This window comes from Triticum dicoccoides, chromosome 2A (genome assembly GCF_002162155.2).
Source record: "Triticum dicoccoides isolate Atlit2015 ecotype Zavitan chromosome 2A, WEW_v2.0, whole genome shotgun sequence".
In the NCBI taxonomy this organism is placed as follows: Eukaryota; Viridiplantae; Streptophyta; class Magnoliopsida; order Poales; family Poaceae; genus Triticum; species Triticum dicoccoides.
Genome location: NC_041382.1, coordinates 665,482,123 through 665,498,838, shown reverse-complemented (window position 1 = coordinate 665,498,838; position 16,716 = coordinate 665,482,123). Strand labels below are relative to the sequence as shown.

Genomic DNA, 16,716 nt, shown 5'->3' with positions numbered 1-16,716 from the left:
TAAGAATGTTGTTACTGTTGGCTTGGATGATATGGTTCACGAGTTTAATTTCTCTAAATTTAGTAAAAGACATCGTGGGGAAGAATTACCTAGTAAGGATGAAATTATTGGTCTTGCTTCTATTGTCGTACCTCCTAGTGATCCTTTAGAACACTATTTGCTAGACCATGAAAATGATATGTTCATGAATGAAAGAAGTGAAATAGTTGAAGTGTTCTTTAAACAGGAACCTATTCTGCATCACAACTTGCATGTTGAAATCTTAGGGGATCCTCCTCCACCCAAGGGTGTTCCCGTGTTTGAGCTCAAACCTTTGCCTGATAATCTTAAATATGCTTATCTTGATGAAAAGAAGATATATCCTGTTATTATTAGTGCTAACCTTTCAGAGCATGAAGAAGAAAGATTATTGAAAACTTTGAAGAAGCATCGTGCTGCTATTGGATATACTCTTGATGATCTTAAGGGCATTAGTCCCACTCTATGTCAACATAAAATAAATTTGGAAGCAGATGCCAAACCAGTTCGTGATCCTCAACGACGTCTGAATTCTAAAATGAAAGAAGTGGTAAGAAAAGAAATACTAAATCTTCTGGAGGCAGGTATAATCTATCCCGTTGCTGATAGTGAGTGGGTAAGTCCTGTCCATTGTGTCCCTAAGAAGGGAGGTATTACTGTTGTTCCTAATGATAAAGATGAATTGATTCCACAAAGAATTATCACAGGTTATAGGACGGTAATTGATTTCTGCAAATTAAATAAAGCTACTAAGAAAGATCATTACCCCTTACCTTTTATTGATCAAATGCTAGAAAGATTATGCAAACATACCCACTATTGCTTTCTAGATGGTTATTCTGGTTTCTCTCAAATACCTGTGTCGGCTAGAGATCAATCAAAGACTACTTTTACATGCCCTTTTGGTACTTTTGCTTATAGACGTATGCCTTTTGGTTTATGTAATGCACCTACTACCTTTCAAAGATTCATGATGGCTATATTCTCTGACTTTTGTGAAAAGATTTGTGAGGTTTTCATGGATGACTTTTCCGTCTATGGTTCCTCTTTTGATGATTGCTTGAGAAATCTTGATCGAGTTTTGCAGAGATATGAAGAAACTAATCTTGTATTGAATTGGGAAAAGTGTCACTTTATGGTTAATGAAGGAATTGTCTTGGGGCACAAAGTTTCTGAAAGAGGTATTGAAGTTGATAAAGCCAAGGTTGATGCTATTGAAAAGATGCCATGTCCCAAGGACATCAAAGGTATAAGAAGTTTCCTTGTTCACGCCGGATTTTATAGGAGGTTCATTAAGGACTTCTCAAAAATTTCTCGGCCTCTGACTAATTTACTGCAAAAAGATATACCATTTGTCTTGGATGATGATTGTGTAGAAGCATTTGAAATACTTAAGAAATCATTAGTCTCTGCACCTGTTGTTCAGCCACCTGATTGGAACCTACCCTTTGAAATAATGTGTGATGCTAGTGATTATGCTGTAGGTGCTGTTCTAGGGCAAAGAGTTGATAAGAAATTAAATGTTATTCATTATGCTAGTAAGACTCTAGACAATGCTCAAAGAAATTATGCTACTACTGAAAAAGAGCTTTTAGCAGTTGTATCTGCCGGTGATAAGTTCAGATCTTATATTGTTGATTCTAAAGTAACTATTCAAACTGATCATGCTGCTATTAAATATCTTATGGAAAAGAAAGATGCTAAACCGAGACTTATTAGATGGGTTCTCTTGCTACAAGAATTTGATTTGCATATTGTTGATAGAAAGGGAGCTGAGAACCCCGTTGCAGACAACTTGTCTAGGTTAGAAAATATTCTTGATAACCCACTACCTATTAATGATAGCTTTCCTGATGAACAATTAAATGTTATAAGTACTTCTCGTAGTACTCCATGGTATGTTGATTATGCTAATTATATTGTTGCTAAATTTATACCACCTAGCTTCACATACCAACAAAAGAAAAAGTTCTTCTATGATTTGAGACATTACTTTTGGGATGACCCACATCTTTATAAAGAAGGAGTAGATGGTGTTATTAGACGTTGTGTACCTGAGCATGAACAGGAACAGATCCTACGCAAGTGTCATTCCGAGTCTTATGGAGGACACCATGCTGGAGATAGAACTGCACATAAGGTATTGCAATCTGGTTTTTTATTGGCCTACTCTCTTCAAGGATGCTCATAAGTTTGTCTTGTCTTGTGATGAATGTCAAAGAATTGGTAATATTAGTAGACGTCAAGAAATGCCTATGAATTATTCACTTGTTATTGAACCGTTTGATGTTTGGGGTTTTGATTATATGGGACCTTTTCCTGCCTCTAATGGATACACACATATTCTAGTTGCTGTTGATTACGTTACTAAGTGGGTAGAAGCTATTCCAACTGGTAGTGCTGATCATAACACTTCTATTAAAATGCTTAAAGAAGTTATTTTCCCGAGGTTTGGAGTCCCTAGATATTTAGTGACTGATGGTGGTTCACACTTTATTCATGGTGCTTTCCGTAAAATGCTTGCTAAATATGATGTTAATCATAGAATTGCATCTCCTTATCACCCACAGTCTAGTGGTCAAGTAGAGTTGAGCAATAGAGAGCTCAAATTAATTTTGCAAAAGACTGTTAATAGGTCTAGAAAGAATTGGTCTAAGAAACTTGATGATGCATTGTGGGCTTATAGAACTGCATACAAAAATCCTATGGGTATGTCTCCGTATAAAATGGTTTATGGAAAATCATGTCACTTACCTCTCGAACTAGAACATAAGGCATATTGGGCTATTAAAGAGCTTAACTATGATTTTAAACTTGCCGGTGAGAAGAGGTTATTTGATATTAGCTCACTTGATAAATGGAGAACCCAAGCTTATGAAAATGCCAAGTTGTTTAAAGAAAAAGTTAAAAGATGGCATGACAAAAGGATACAAAAGCGTGAGTTTAATGTAGGTGATTATGTATTGCTATACAACTCTCGTTTAAGATTTTTTGTAGGAAAACTTCTCTCTAAATGGGAAGGCCCCTATGTTATCGAAGAGGTCTATCGTTCCGGTGCCATAAAGATCAACAACTTCGAGGGCACAAATCCGAAGGTGGTAAACGGTCAAAGAATTAAACATTATATCTCAGGTAATCCCATAAATGTTGAAACCAATATTATTGAAACCATAACCCCGGAGGAATACATAAGAGACACTTTCCGGAACATTTCAGACTCCGAAAAGGAATAGGTATGTGGTACGGTAAGTAAACCGACTCCAAAATAATTTTTAAGGCAATATTTCTCCGTTTTGGAATATTTAGAAAATTAGAAAAATAAGTAGCAATCCGGGAAGGACACGAGGGCCCCACGAGGGTAGTGGGCGCGCCCTACCCCCCTGGGCGCCCCCCCCTACCTCGTGAGCACCTCGTGTGCTTTCCGGACTTTGTTTTCTTGCACATTACGTATTTTGGTCGGTAAAAATTCATTATATATTCTCCCGAAGGTTTTGACTCCCGTATCACGCAAAATCTCTTGTTTTTGTTTTCGAGTTGTTGCTGCTGCAGATCAGAGCAAGATGTCTTCTCAAGAGTCAATCGGGGAGAGCCGGGTATCTAATCCGGCACCGGAACCAAGGGCAAATAGCGACGCTGACCACTTTGGGCCAGCAACGGAGGAGGAGATGGAGGCTGACTTGATGAGAGTAGATGCTATGGAGGATCAAGAAGTCACCTCTCGCCTCCGAGCTGGGTTCACGATGGGGGAACTACAGAGCTCAGCTATTCCAAACTCGGTTATCCCTTCTAATGTTAGATTTCTTACTTATGAAAATATGAAGAGGAGTGTCACTTGTTCTCTCGCAGCTATGCAACACCCTTGGGTGCAAGGAGCTTTAGCTGTCACAGGAAAGCTTCGTAAGGAAATCATGGACCTCAAGCAGCAAGTCAATAAGCTCGAGGAGGAGAACCGTATCCTGAGAGGAATAATCGCTAAGAGTATTACACCAACAACAAACAAGGAGACATGATCACATGGGTATGGGCACTCCCCTTGGCAACTGCCAAGCTTGGGGGAGGTGCCCCGGTATCGTATCACAATCACAACTCCTATCTTTACCGTTTTTCTTAGTTCGATCCTATTAGTAGTATCTTGATCTAGTAGAATAAAGTTTATGGCATGATCTAGTTCTGAGTTTTGCTTTATGATCTCTCTATGTAATCGAGTCCGTGAGCTATATATAATAAAGATTAGTGTTGAGTCAAGGGCTTGATTATTTTGCCATGATCTTGGGTGAATAAAAGAAAAGAGAAAAGAATAAAAAGAAACAAAAAGTTCATATTGATCTTATTGAGAGTAATGACTTCACATAGAAAGAGTATGATGATTAAAAGTTGTTAGGAGTTGGCAGACATAGCTTTGGTCATTGTTGCAATTAATAGGAAGTAATAAGGAAAGAGAGGTTTTCACATATAGATATATTATCATTGACATCTTTTATGATTGGGAGCACTCATTAAAATATGACATGCTAAAGAGTTGATGTTGGACAAGGAAGACAACGTAATGAGTTATGTATTTCTTATATCTGAGATAAAGTATGTTGTCATGGATCCTCTAACTTGTTGAGCTTTCCTTTCCCCCTCATGCTATCCAAATTCTCAGCATCAAGTAGAAATACTACTTGTGCTTCCAAATACCCTTAAACCAATTTTGCCATGAGAGTCCACCATATCTACCTATGGATTGAGTAAGATCCTTCAAGTAAGTTGTCATCGGTGCACGCAATAAAAATTGCTCTAAATATGTATGATTGATTGGTGTGGGAGAAATAAGCTTTATACGATCTTGTGATGTGGAAGTAATAAAAGCGACGGACTGCATAATAAAGGTTCATATCACAAGGGGCAATATAAAGTGACATTCTTTCGCATTGAGATTTTATATATCCAACCATGAAAGTGCATGGCAACCTCTGCTTCCCTCCGCGAAGGGTCTATCCTTTATTATTATCTTCTACCTTATGCAAGAGTCATGGTGATCTTCACCTTTTCTTTTTCATTTTATCCATTGGCAAGCTCAGCATGTTGGAAAGAACATGACATATATGTCTAATTGGATGTAGGGGAGCATGAACCATTATTGTTGACATTACCCTTGAGGTAAAAGGTTGTGGGGCAAAACTATAAGCCCCTATCTTTCTCTGTGTCCGATTAAAACTCCGTAAGCACAAGTATCGCGTGAGTGTTAGCAATAATGGAGGACTAAATGATAGTTGAGTATGTGGACTTGCTTTTTAGCTCTGACATAGACTCTTTCCGATGTTATGATAAATTGCAATGCTTCAACGACTGAGATTATAGTTTGTTGGAGCCCAATAGGGTTTGTGATTTATACTTTTGCATTGTGAATAGATCATCACTTGAACATAAGTAATCATATGACAAAATCTATATATGTTGATGTTATGAGAATAATCATGATGCCTTCATGTCCGTATTTTATTTTTATCGACGCCTCTACCTCTAAACATGAGGACATATTTATTGTTATCGGCTTTTCGCTTGAGGACAAGCGAGGTCTAAGCTTGGGGAGTTGATACGTCCATTCTGCATCATGCTTTTATATCGATATTTATCGCATTATGGACTGTTATTTCACTTTATGTCACAATACTTATGGCTATTCTCTCTTATTTTACAAGGTTTACATAAGGAGGGAGAATGCCGGCAGCTGGAATTCTGGTCTGGAAAAGGAGCAAATATTAGAGACCTATTCTGCGCAACTCCAAAAGTCCTGAAACTCCACGGAACGTCTTAAAAGAAATAAAGAAAAATCCACGCCAAAGATGAAGGCCAGGGGGGCCACACCCTGCTCACGAGGGTGGGGGGCGCCCTCCCTAGGGCGCGCCCCCTACCTCGTGGGCCCCCTGGTTGCTCTCCGATGCCCATCTTCTCCTATATGAGGTCTTTCGATGAGAAAAAAAATAAGAAGGAACTTTTCGGGACGAGACTCCGCTGCCACGAGGCGGAACTTTGGGGGATCCAATCTAGAGCTCCAGCAGAGCTGTTCTGCCGGGGAAACTTCCCTCCGGGAGGGGGAAATCATCACCAACGCTCCTCTCATCGGGAGAGGGAAATATCCATCAACATCTTCACCAGCACCATCTCATTTCCAAACCCTAGTTCATCTCTTGTATCCAATTCTTGTCTCAAAGTCCGGGATTGGTGCTAGTAGGTTGCTAGTAGTGTTGATTACTCCTTGTAGTTGATGCTAGTTGGTTTATTTGGTGGAAGATCATATGTTCAGATCCTATATGCATATTATTACCCCTCTGATTATGAACATGAATATTTTTTGTGAGTAATTATGTTCGTTCCTGAGGACAAGGGAGAAGTCTTGCTATGAGTAGTCATGTGAATTTGGTATTTGTTTGATATTTTGATAGGATGTATGTTGTCTAGCCTCTAGTGGTGTTATGTGAACGTCGACTACATAGCACTTCACCATTATTTGGGCCTAGAGGAAGGCATTGGGAAGTAATAAGTAGATGATGGGTTGCTAGAGTGACAGAAGCTTAAACCCTAGTTTATGCGTTGCTTCATAAGTGGCTGATTTGGATCCACATGTTTCATGCTATGGTTAGGTTTACCTTAATACTTTTGTTGTAGTTGCGGATGCTTGCAATAGAGGTTAATCATAAGTGGGATGCTTGTTCAAGTAAGAACAGCACCCAAGCACCGGTCCACCCACATATCAAATTATCAAAGTATCGAACACGAATCATATGAACGTGATGAAAACTAGCTTGACGATATTCCCATGTGTCCTCGGGAGCGCTTTTCCTATTATAAGAGTTTGTTCCGGCTTGTCCTTTGCTACAAAAGGATTGGGCCACCTTGCTGCACTTTATTTACTTTTGTTACTTGTTGCTCGTTACAATTTATCCTATCACAAAACTATTTGTTATCACTTATTTCAGTAGTTGCAGAGAATACCTTGCTAAAAATCGCTTATCATTTCCTTCTGCTCCTCGTTGGGTTCGACAGTCTTACTTATCGAAAGGACTACGATAGATCCCCTATACTTGTGGGTCATCAAATGCTCACTAATCTCAATTCATCTTGTTCAGTTCTGCAAGATGGCCTGGATCCCCGTGATCTTCTCCTTCAGCTTCTCCTCTGCCTTCATGAGCTCAGTAATCTTAAACTCTTGCATTTGCTTCTCTTCATTATGGTTTTCCTTGAGCTTCAGCAGATCGGCAACCTGGAACTTCAACTCTGGCTTCTCTTGGGTGAGCTTCTCCTCAAACTTTGTGAACTCTGCATTCTTGAACTCCAAATTCATCCTAGCCTCACTCATCAATTCCTTCTCTTTCATATTCTTCAACTTCAGGTTTTGGATGACAGTTGCTCGAGCACTTGTCAGGTTGCACAGGAGTTCATACTTCTGTTGAAGCTTCTCTATAGCTGCATCTTTCTTTGTCATGTCTGCATTCATACCAACCACCAATTCAGCTCTGCATTGGTGCTGATATGTGACAGCGGACTGCAGATAACTGAAATCCACAACCCTATCCTACTGAAAGTCCACAAGTTGATGCACATCTTTCACTAACTTGTCATAGTCTGCATCCAGCTTGTTCTTTTCTTTTGTCAAATGATGAATAGTTAAAGCACTTTGAAGATTATCACTCACCCTAGCAGACTTGCTCTATTCAACCATTGACCAAAGCTTCAACAATGCATTCTCCATTGTTGGGGGCCATTGCTCATCAACCCACTGAACAAACCCACAATTCTGACCTTCCTGGAAAAATTAGAAGGGAAAAATTCAATACAGTACAACTACTAAGAGTACTAAGCAACAATTAGTTCATGGCAGTACCTAATGTTGGCACTGACATTAACTCATTTTGCACATCCATTTGGTAAGCAATAGGAGCACATTGTAAAATAAATTGATGTAATCCTACAATGGATGATCAATATATTTACCAGGTAGCAGAGTAACACTCCATTCAACTTAGAAGTTGCTAAGCAGCCATGTGCTAAGCAACAACACTTGCTAAGAATTGACCATTAATATAATGGAATCCTAACAGTAATAAGCAATACAATGTGAACTACTTTTCCCAGCTAAATACACTAAACTAGCCTGCAGCAACAAACTAGCTAATGAGACTACCTACTGTCAGCAGTAAGCAATTGTTACTAACTGCCTCCACTGAACTTAATATTGAGCAACACTGCATTTGGAAACAAGTGTAAATAAATAGCATGTGCACACAACATGAGCATATATTTTAGCAGAAATGCATTCCACTAAACTTAATAATGAGCATTCCCATAATGAGCACTACAGTAGGGCACATATGACTAACAAATTGAGCATACACATAACTGAATCATAGGTGGCAAACAAGACTCTGCCACTTTCAATGAACACATCCAGTGCTAATCACCAAGGCAAGAAAAATACCGGCTCTGCACATGCTAAGAACCTTCTCCCAATGATTGTTCCTTCAAACACAACAAGCCTCCTTGATGGCTTCCCATGCTTCTCATAGAACACCATCAGATCTAGCTCAAGGCCCTTGTAATCCGGGTCCTCAAGTGAGAAAGGCACCTGCACAGTCAAAAGCACAACACGAGGACACATCAAATCAAACGAAATCCTCACAACAAAGACCACCTACACACAAAAATCCCTAATTTTCCTAAACCTAACCCTAACCCTAGCTCCAATGGAGTAACTTACCTGGTTCATCCCATCGGTGGAGGACTCGGAGTGCATGTACGGGAGGCTTGAGTTGTCATCGCTGCTCTCATCCTCCAGAACCATGGCTACGGCGGCGTGGTGTGGCGGCCGGCGGTGGCGGGCGCAGGCGATGGCGAGGCAGATAGTAGGAAGAAAGGAAGAAGAAGGCGAGCGGGGTCGGGGTCGGGTCTGGCTCGGTCGCACAGGCGCGACTATAACAGTGCGAGCCGGCCTCGTCCTAGTCAGCGCACGGGCACACGCGCACTGGCCAGCATGGCGCCTGACGGGCGGGCCCAACCGGTCAGTTTTTCTGTCAATATGTATAAAAGACACTTTTATTCTTTTTTGGAACGGCTCGCCCCAATCTTGGTACTGACACGTAAAAATTACCAATCTTGGTACCAATCTGCTTCCAATGCCTCAATTGTGGTACTTTTGTGCAATTTACTCCGTTGGTGCAGATGAACTGCAGTCTGCCTCCGCCGAGCCTTGCTCAGATGCTGGACTTGATGCCGGATTAATGTCCTTCGGCTTTACATGTCGGATCAGCTTTGATTCTTTTTTTTAATATTTTCTTTTTTACAAACTTATCAAAACTATCATATCGATTTCAAAAATTGCATTTCTAGGATCTCGTCGGTCGCGTGTCGGCCGAAGGGGCGCTCTTGGTTCGTAGCCATGCTCAGCCAGTTTTTGTCCGCGCCTCGGCCGAAGAGGATCTTTTGTTCACGCATGGGCTAAACATGTGATCTTCGTTTTAGCTCCAGCCGGAAATCATCTCTTCGGTCATGTTAGGTCAAAGAGGACTTCTAGGCCCACCTCTTTGCATGAACAACCGAAGTTGCATGTTGTTATTAGTCCGGATGATTCTGTCGTGGATGAGAAGTTTTTTTCTTTTTCCGACTGTCCTTCATCATTCTCTCTCACGCCATTTTTTCCTTCCCGCTCTTTTTCTTCCCGCCATCTCACTCTTGTCATACAACTCCATCTCCGAGGCCATAGTAAACAGTGAAATTCCCGGATTCAGACATGTCACGTGCTACACAAAGTTGTATTGCCATCTAACACATTGAACAAATAGTCGACCCTAACAACCGTAATTTTTCATGTAAAATAATCTAACAAAACACTAGGGGATACTATCACCACTACACTGCTCCAGTTGCTGCATCTACGCATCTCAACATATATCTACACTAAATTAACCTTAATTACTTGAAATGTAAACAAAACCTATCCAATGTCATACCTCAACAAAGACTTCCCATGCCAACTAGGGTCGATTCCCATCTCCCCGAATGGGCCGCAAATTAGCATCTGAGCCCGATGATAAACTCAGAGTTGAGTTCGGTCGCATCCAGCAGTTGCTTGCGTCAACCATCTACAAAGATGTTCTTCGCCGACCCACAAATGCGGGAGGACGTGGACACTCGCATAAAGCTACAGGGTTAGGACCTCATGCCTTTCACAAAGCTAGGTGACATTCTCCGGGAAAGGCTGAAGGCGACATGCAAGAAGTGATTGACGATGTCCGTTTAGTACTTTGTGTACGACGAACATTGAATTTGTGTACGACAAAACTTTGTGATGTAAACGGTCTTCCTAAACATGCGTAGCGCTCTAGTTTGGTACGATTAACTTCGTTGTTTTACTATGTTGCTTCTATTTGCTAACATTTTAACTCTTTCTCTTGGTGTTGCTTAAGTATTATGTTGCATATTATCTATGAATTTGCTTCTGATGCATCTGTGTTAGGGATATAGATGACGAAGAAGTATACAAAGGGAGGGTTCCACGAGTCTACAACAAGTAGTCAGAGTGCCAAGCCCAAGTGGATCGCTTCGGGCGGCAGACACAAAGGGTTTGAAAGTAAAAGCCAAGCAGGAGCTAGTTACTTGAAGTTCATGCTAGCGGGAGAGAGGAAGAAGAACCGGCTGAAGAACTACTTCATAATCCCTTTCTTTCCCATCGTGATCGGTTTTCTGTTGTATGTGGTCATAGTTTATATCGATGATGAAACATATGTGTATGATCATGTAGTTGTATTCGAGACTTGTAATAACTTGTATCACTATTTGGATGATGATGAGACATTGTTGTATCACTATGATGACGATGATGAGACATTGCCTATATTGTTTGGTTTATACATTTTTCTGTTTGTACGGTACTGGTACTTCGGTAAATAGTGTGATATTAAATTATGGTTCGGTTTCAGTATGTATTGAATTTATTTTGTCATGTTTCCGGTATATACCATAATAATCAAAGTTGATACAGATTTAAAAATAACACAATGATATTTTATAAATTTATGACTTAGGGGTCTAAATGTGGTTTTATTTTGAAACCAGATGAAACCATTAGAAATGCTTTCTGCTAAGTGTGTTGTGCATCGCAAGAAAGAAAAGAATATAATCAAAAATAGTGCATGCACTAACTTGCATTGGGCACACACAAAAGGGTACACACCGACACGGCCAACTCAAAAAAAATAAGGGAAACGTTTGGGCGCGGTGCACCGGTCGAACTTTCGGCCGGCTCGCTCGCCACACTAGCCCAACGCGCAATACGCAGTGGCCCCCGCGCACCCCGTCTCCATCTCCTACCTCCAGCTCTCATGCGCGCATCCCCTCCCCCTCCCCAGGCTGCGACGGAGGCCACCACGAGCTCCATCGCTGGCGGCCAGGCGCTCCCTCGCGCACCCGCCATGGCTGCCTGCTGCCATGGCCAGAGCCATCCCCTACCTACATCCTTCACGCGCACACATCCCCTCCCCCTCTCCTATCGGGCTGCGACTGGGCCACCACAGGCTCCATCGACGACGGTCAAGCGCTCCCTCGCCGGCCGCCATGGCTGCTTACCGCCATGGCCGGATCCACCCGCGTATACAAGTGTTGCAACCGTCACCTAGAAAATCTTCAACAGCTATTGAAAAAAGCTTCAACCATAGACACAGAAAGTTTCAATGGCACTTCATAATAAGGGGAAGCTGCAACCGTAGTCAGAGGCGAAGGACCAAAAATATTTAAGGTGTGGGGAAGTCTTAAGAAAAGATCTTTTTTATGCAAATCAAAAGATTCAACACACATTACAAACAAAAAACCAAATACAATGAAAATGTATTCATGTTTCAATAGGAAAACAACCTTAAACATACCGATAATGAAGCTTTCAATGCCGCCTAGAAGACCCAGGCAATGGCAATGCCCTGCCCTCATTCTAAAATCTTCCTCGATTTTAAGATCAATACTTTTGAAGATCTCTCGCTCAAGATAACAAATCATCAAATCATTAAGCGAACCATCTGTCATCCTGCTGCGCAACTCAATCTTGATGATTTTCATTGATGAGAAGGCCCTTTCAATTGTTGTCGTCGCTACCGGTAGTAGCAATGCCAACTCCATGAGGCGATACACAGTAGGAAACATGACATGCCTTTGAAGTTCGACCATCATTTTAGCTAGGTTTGCAATATCATGACAAGATCTAAAGTCTTCAATTCTTCTTGTATGGATAATGAATAGATCTAGGTTATCTTCTATATGTTCACGTTCATAATTAGAGAAATCATCATGATAAATCTATGTGAGCCTAGCAAGCTTATTCAGGTTGAACCTAGAAAAGGAGTTTCTTAGGTCAAGACAAGAGAAGTTCTGGAGCAGGTTTGAAGATACCTCATCAAAACGATGATCAAACTCCGTGGTGATGGAATCTATAGCAGCATAGAAGGTGTCCACACGAAAAAAAAAGATCAGCCATGACAAGGTCTTTTTGAATTGTCCCGGAAGTCATTTTGGCATTTTTAGGACGTAGCCCATCAAATGCAACCTTGTTGTCATCACTGGAGCTTGCTGCCGCCGCCGTTTAAGCCCCAAGCACGTCGGCGCCGTAGCCTATCCCGTCGCCAGTTGCCCGCCCGGATCGCGACCTGACCAGCCACCATCTTGCAATTGCTCAGGGTTCGTCGCTTGCGCGTGCGTGTGGGTTGGCGCTCAATGGGATCGACGAGCTCGACCGCTTCCTGTTTGTGCCAGCAGGCCCAACTCGTGCGTTCTTGTGTTTGCCGGCCCAACTCATGCGTGCGGCGTGCCTGTGTGCCAGCGGCCTTTTTCTCGCTGCACTAGAACGAGGAAACGAGACAATCGACAATACATGCGTATGTATACATTTGTTTATGCCTAGAATCAAGGTATGGCGACTGCCATATCTTGCCCACCGAGGGCCTCCGCCAGTGACCGTAGTTGGATTTTGCTACTACCGGCTAAGCTTTTTGCTACATCCATCAAGCGGAGCTGCGACCTCGCGACGACGACAACGACGTTTTTGCTGCAACCGTAGTAGATTTTTGCTACTACCGCTGAAATTTTTTGCTATATCCATGTAAGGCGGAGTTGCGACCTCGCGAAGACGGCGACGGTGTTTGATTTTTGCTGCAACCGTAGTTATTTTTTGCTACTACGGGTGAAGTTTTTTGCTACATCCATTCAAAATGGCGTTGATTGACTGACGACCGCCATCGACATAATTCCCTGCAGCGAACATCAATGGTGAGGGGCGGCGGCCGAGCTACAACCACCGCCGTCAAGAGCTGCAACGCGGGTGGATTTGTTGCATGGCAACCGGCGACGAGGACGGCTGGCGACGACGGGGACCGACGGCCACCAGAGAGGACAGGAGTCGCGGCGCCGCGCTCCCCCGAACAGGACTGCCCGAGGAAGAAGAAAGAGAGCTGGCGATGATTCGTTTTTTTTTTTTTTTGCTTGGATCCAATCGAACGGCTGAGCGCACATGGCATCGGGCGGTTGCGGTGCGATCGGCCGAAACTTTCGGCCGGCGCACCGGCACAGAGTGCTGCCCAAAAAGTAAAGAGATATCACTTCTACCCCAAGCGTCCCACGTCAAAAAACATCAAGAACCAAAAAGAATCGACGTTGAAGGAAAAGGATTCTCGCGCCTCACGCTCTCGTGACCCTCTCCTCGTCGCCATGCACCGGCCAGGGCAGCACCGTACCACATACATGGGCGACGGACGCGCCCCCACCGAATCGACCGCGCCGCTGCCTGCCGACTGATGCCGCCCACAAACGGACGAGCCATGCCACACACACCCCTCCGTGGCCAAATGCCTGCCACTCCGCCCATCACGGAACGCGCCGGGCGTTTTGCCGGAAATCCAAATCCACCGTAGCCCGCACCGACGAGCCCATTGCCCCAGCCCCGAAGACGTAACGGCGACGTGCCTGCCGCTGCAACGCACGGGGCAGTCAATGTGGCACAAGCCCAACGCACGACACGACGTCCCAAACTGACCGAGCCGCGAGTCCGCACTCCCCCAGAGTCCACCTGCACACACAGGCCTCGCCTGACCTCGGCGACCTGTATAAAAGACACGAGCACACGGCGGCATCGGCAACCCACCGGTCCACCGCAGCAGGCACGCACGCCTTCCTCGCGCGTTCCCAGTCGCAGGCCCCAGCCCCGGCCTTTAAAAACCCGTGAGCGCCCGACTCGCCGCTCGCCACGGCAAAAAGCACGAGCACCATGGCCGGGTACCGCCGCACCATCTCGTTCCCGACCCCGAAGGCGGCGGCGGCCGCCAGCGGCAAGCTCGCGGCGGCCTACCGCGTCCGCTCCGCCAGCCTCCCCTGCCGCTTCCACCCGCTGGTGCTGCAGCTCGACGACGACGTCGCCGCGCTGCGCCTCGTGCTCGGCGGCCAGGCCCCGTCCTGCTCGGCGCCCTCCGTCTCCGCGGCCGCCTCGCACATCGGCCGGGTGCTGGCCTCGCTCTCGGACCTGCTCCACCACCCGCAGGCGCAGGAGCCGCTGCGCCGCCTCGGCATGTCCCCGCTCGCGGAGCGCCTGCTGGACGACTTCCTCCGCCTCGCCGACGCGCACGGCAGCTTCCGCCAGGCGCTCGTCGCGCTCGCGGCGCTGCAGGCGGAGACGCGCGCCGCGCTGCGCCGCGGCGACCCCGGGCGCCTGGCGTCCGCGGCCCGCGCGCAGCGCCGCGCTGGGCGCGACCTCCCGCGCCTCGCGGCCGCCGCGCGCGCCGTGGCCACCAGGGCCCCCACGCCGCTCCCCGAGGACCTCCAGCCCGAGACCGCGGCCCTCGGCGCGGCGATCGCCGACTCGACCGTCGCCGTGGCGTCCGCCTCCGCGGCCGTCTTCTCCGGCGTCTCCTCCCTCTCCAACGCGGCCGCCGCCGCCCGCGTCGAGGTCGCCTCCACGCCGTGCTGGGTCACCGCGCCCTCAAGATTCTCCGCCGCGTCCGCATCAGACGCGCCAAGAACCAGACACCAGCGCGTGTGGTGGGTGGCGGACCTGGTGCGCTGGATGTCGCGCGCGAAGCGCCGGTCGGCCGGGAAACATAACACCACCAACGACGACGACGCGTCCACCTCGTCCACGTTGCAGCTCCGGCCGGAGGCGCGGATGAAGCCGGAGGAGAGAGCCCGCAAGGCCGCGTTCGAGCTCCACGACAGCCTGGAGCGGTGCATCGCCAGCGTCGACGGCAGCGGCGAGAAGGTGTTCCGGGCGCTGATCAACACCAGAGTCTCCCTGCTCAACATCCTCAGCCCAACCTTCTGATCCCACAGCAGTTTCACGTCCAAACGAAATTTAGGAAACGTTTTGCTTGAGCTTTCGTGGCTTGGACAGGATTTGTATATAGTACTCTACTACTAGTGGTATATTGTCCCGCGGGACGCGGCCTTCGCATGCGTTCGCCTGCATCTATCAACGGATTTGGAACCTGGCGTTACGAATCGCTCAATCTGCATTTCTCGGCCCGGCTCTTGACAGCAACCCTCCCAAATGAATTCAGACGCCGCATGTTCTTGTTTCCGGCAAAGATCCACGCCCTTGGCGTTGCCCGGTGAACTTTCTAGATCGAGCGGAATTTTTGGCTCATGTGATCGACCACAGAATATGCCTGGGGTGCCAAGAAAAAAGTTGGTATACGATTGTGTGACCCCAAAGTCGCCAGCTTAGGTGAACCGAACGAACCGCAAGAAGGGATCCCTTTGGGTACCTGAAACGCTATGAGTTTCGTGACGGCGGTTGCAAAGCTGCAAGGAAAAAGCGAGGCGGGAACGTCAGCACAGCGGTACTGCTAATAACCGGTTAACCGAACCACACACAGGTCGCCATTGGCCTTGGCGAGCACGTATGGGAGCTCGCACGAGGCAGCCACGTGCTGTCTGTCGGGTCCGGGCCGTGCCAACCCTGCCCGCTGCCGGCGGGGGACAGGCTTGACTTGAGCGGCGGCAAGTGGTGCGTCTGTGCTGTGTGGGCAGGTGGCGGGGGGCACCGCCGGCCGCGACAGCTCCGATCCACGGTGCGCACTCTACTGCACTGCACACGCATAATGCGTTCGCGTTCGGTGATGAGGATGAGTCGGTGCGGTGCGGATGCCCTCTTCGCTGCCTTTTCCACTTGCCCCGCCAAGCCGCCCCTCATTCACAAAGACCTAGGGTGCCGTCAGCTTGGCAAAAATATCATGCGCGTTGTCACGGAGCAACTACACCCGAGCTCCTCCGCTATATGTCGTGCAGACCGCATGGTATGTGATCGGTCATAAAATCGTGACTCGGCCAGACTCCTCAACCCGGCCTTGTATGCCCGAGCCAACCGTCATGTCGGATCCGACAGACAGGACCCATCAGAATTCCATCAAATCCCTCCCGGCCTCGTCCTTCTTTCGGCGTTCTGGCCTCTCAGCGTCGTGGTATGTCTAGCTATCGTCGGTCTCCGCCTTGCCCTCTACGTTTTCAATAAATTGCCCAAATAGGTTTTTTAATTCTTTTGTAGGCCAAATACTGGATTACGAGGGTTCGTCGAATGAGGAACATGAAAACAAGGAGCTTGATAAATTATTGCAAAATGAGTTTGATGTTTGTTGGAGTCAGGCGAAGATGCTGAGATGATCATGGTCATGAGCATCAAAAAGGAAATGG

At 46.1% G+C, this 16,716-nt stretch overlaps 1 protein-coding gene across 1 annotated transcript; it reads left to right on the top strand.

The window, feature by feature from the left end:
* Positions 1-14,188: 14,188 nt before the first annotated feature.
* LOC119356077 lies at positions 14,189-15,533 on the top strand. Its single transcript, XM_037622977.1, has one exon. The coding sequence runs from the start codon at positions 14,303-14,305 to the stop codon at positions 15,347-15,349; it is 1,047 nt and encodes a 348-aa protein (XP_037478874.1). The 5' UTR covers positions 14,189-14,302; the 3' UTR covers positions 15,350-15,533.
* The last annotated feature ends 1,183 nt before the right edge of the window (positions 15,534-16,716 follow it).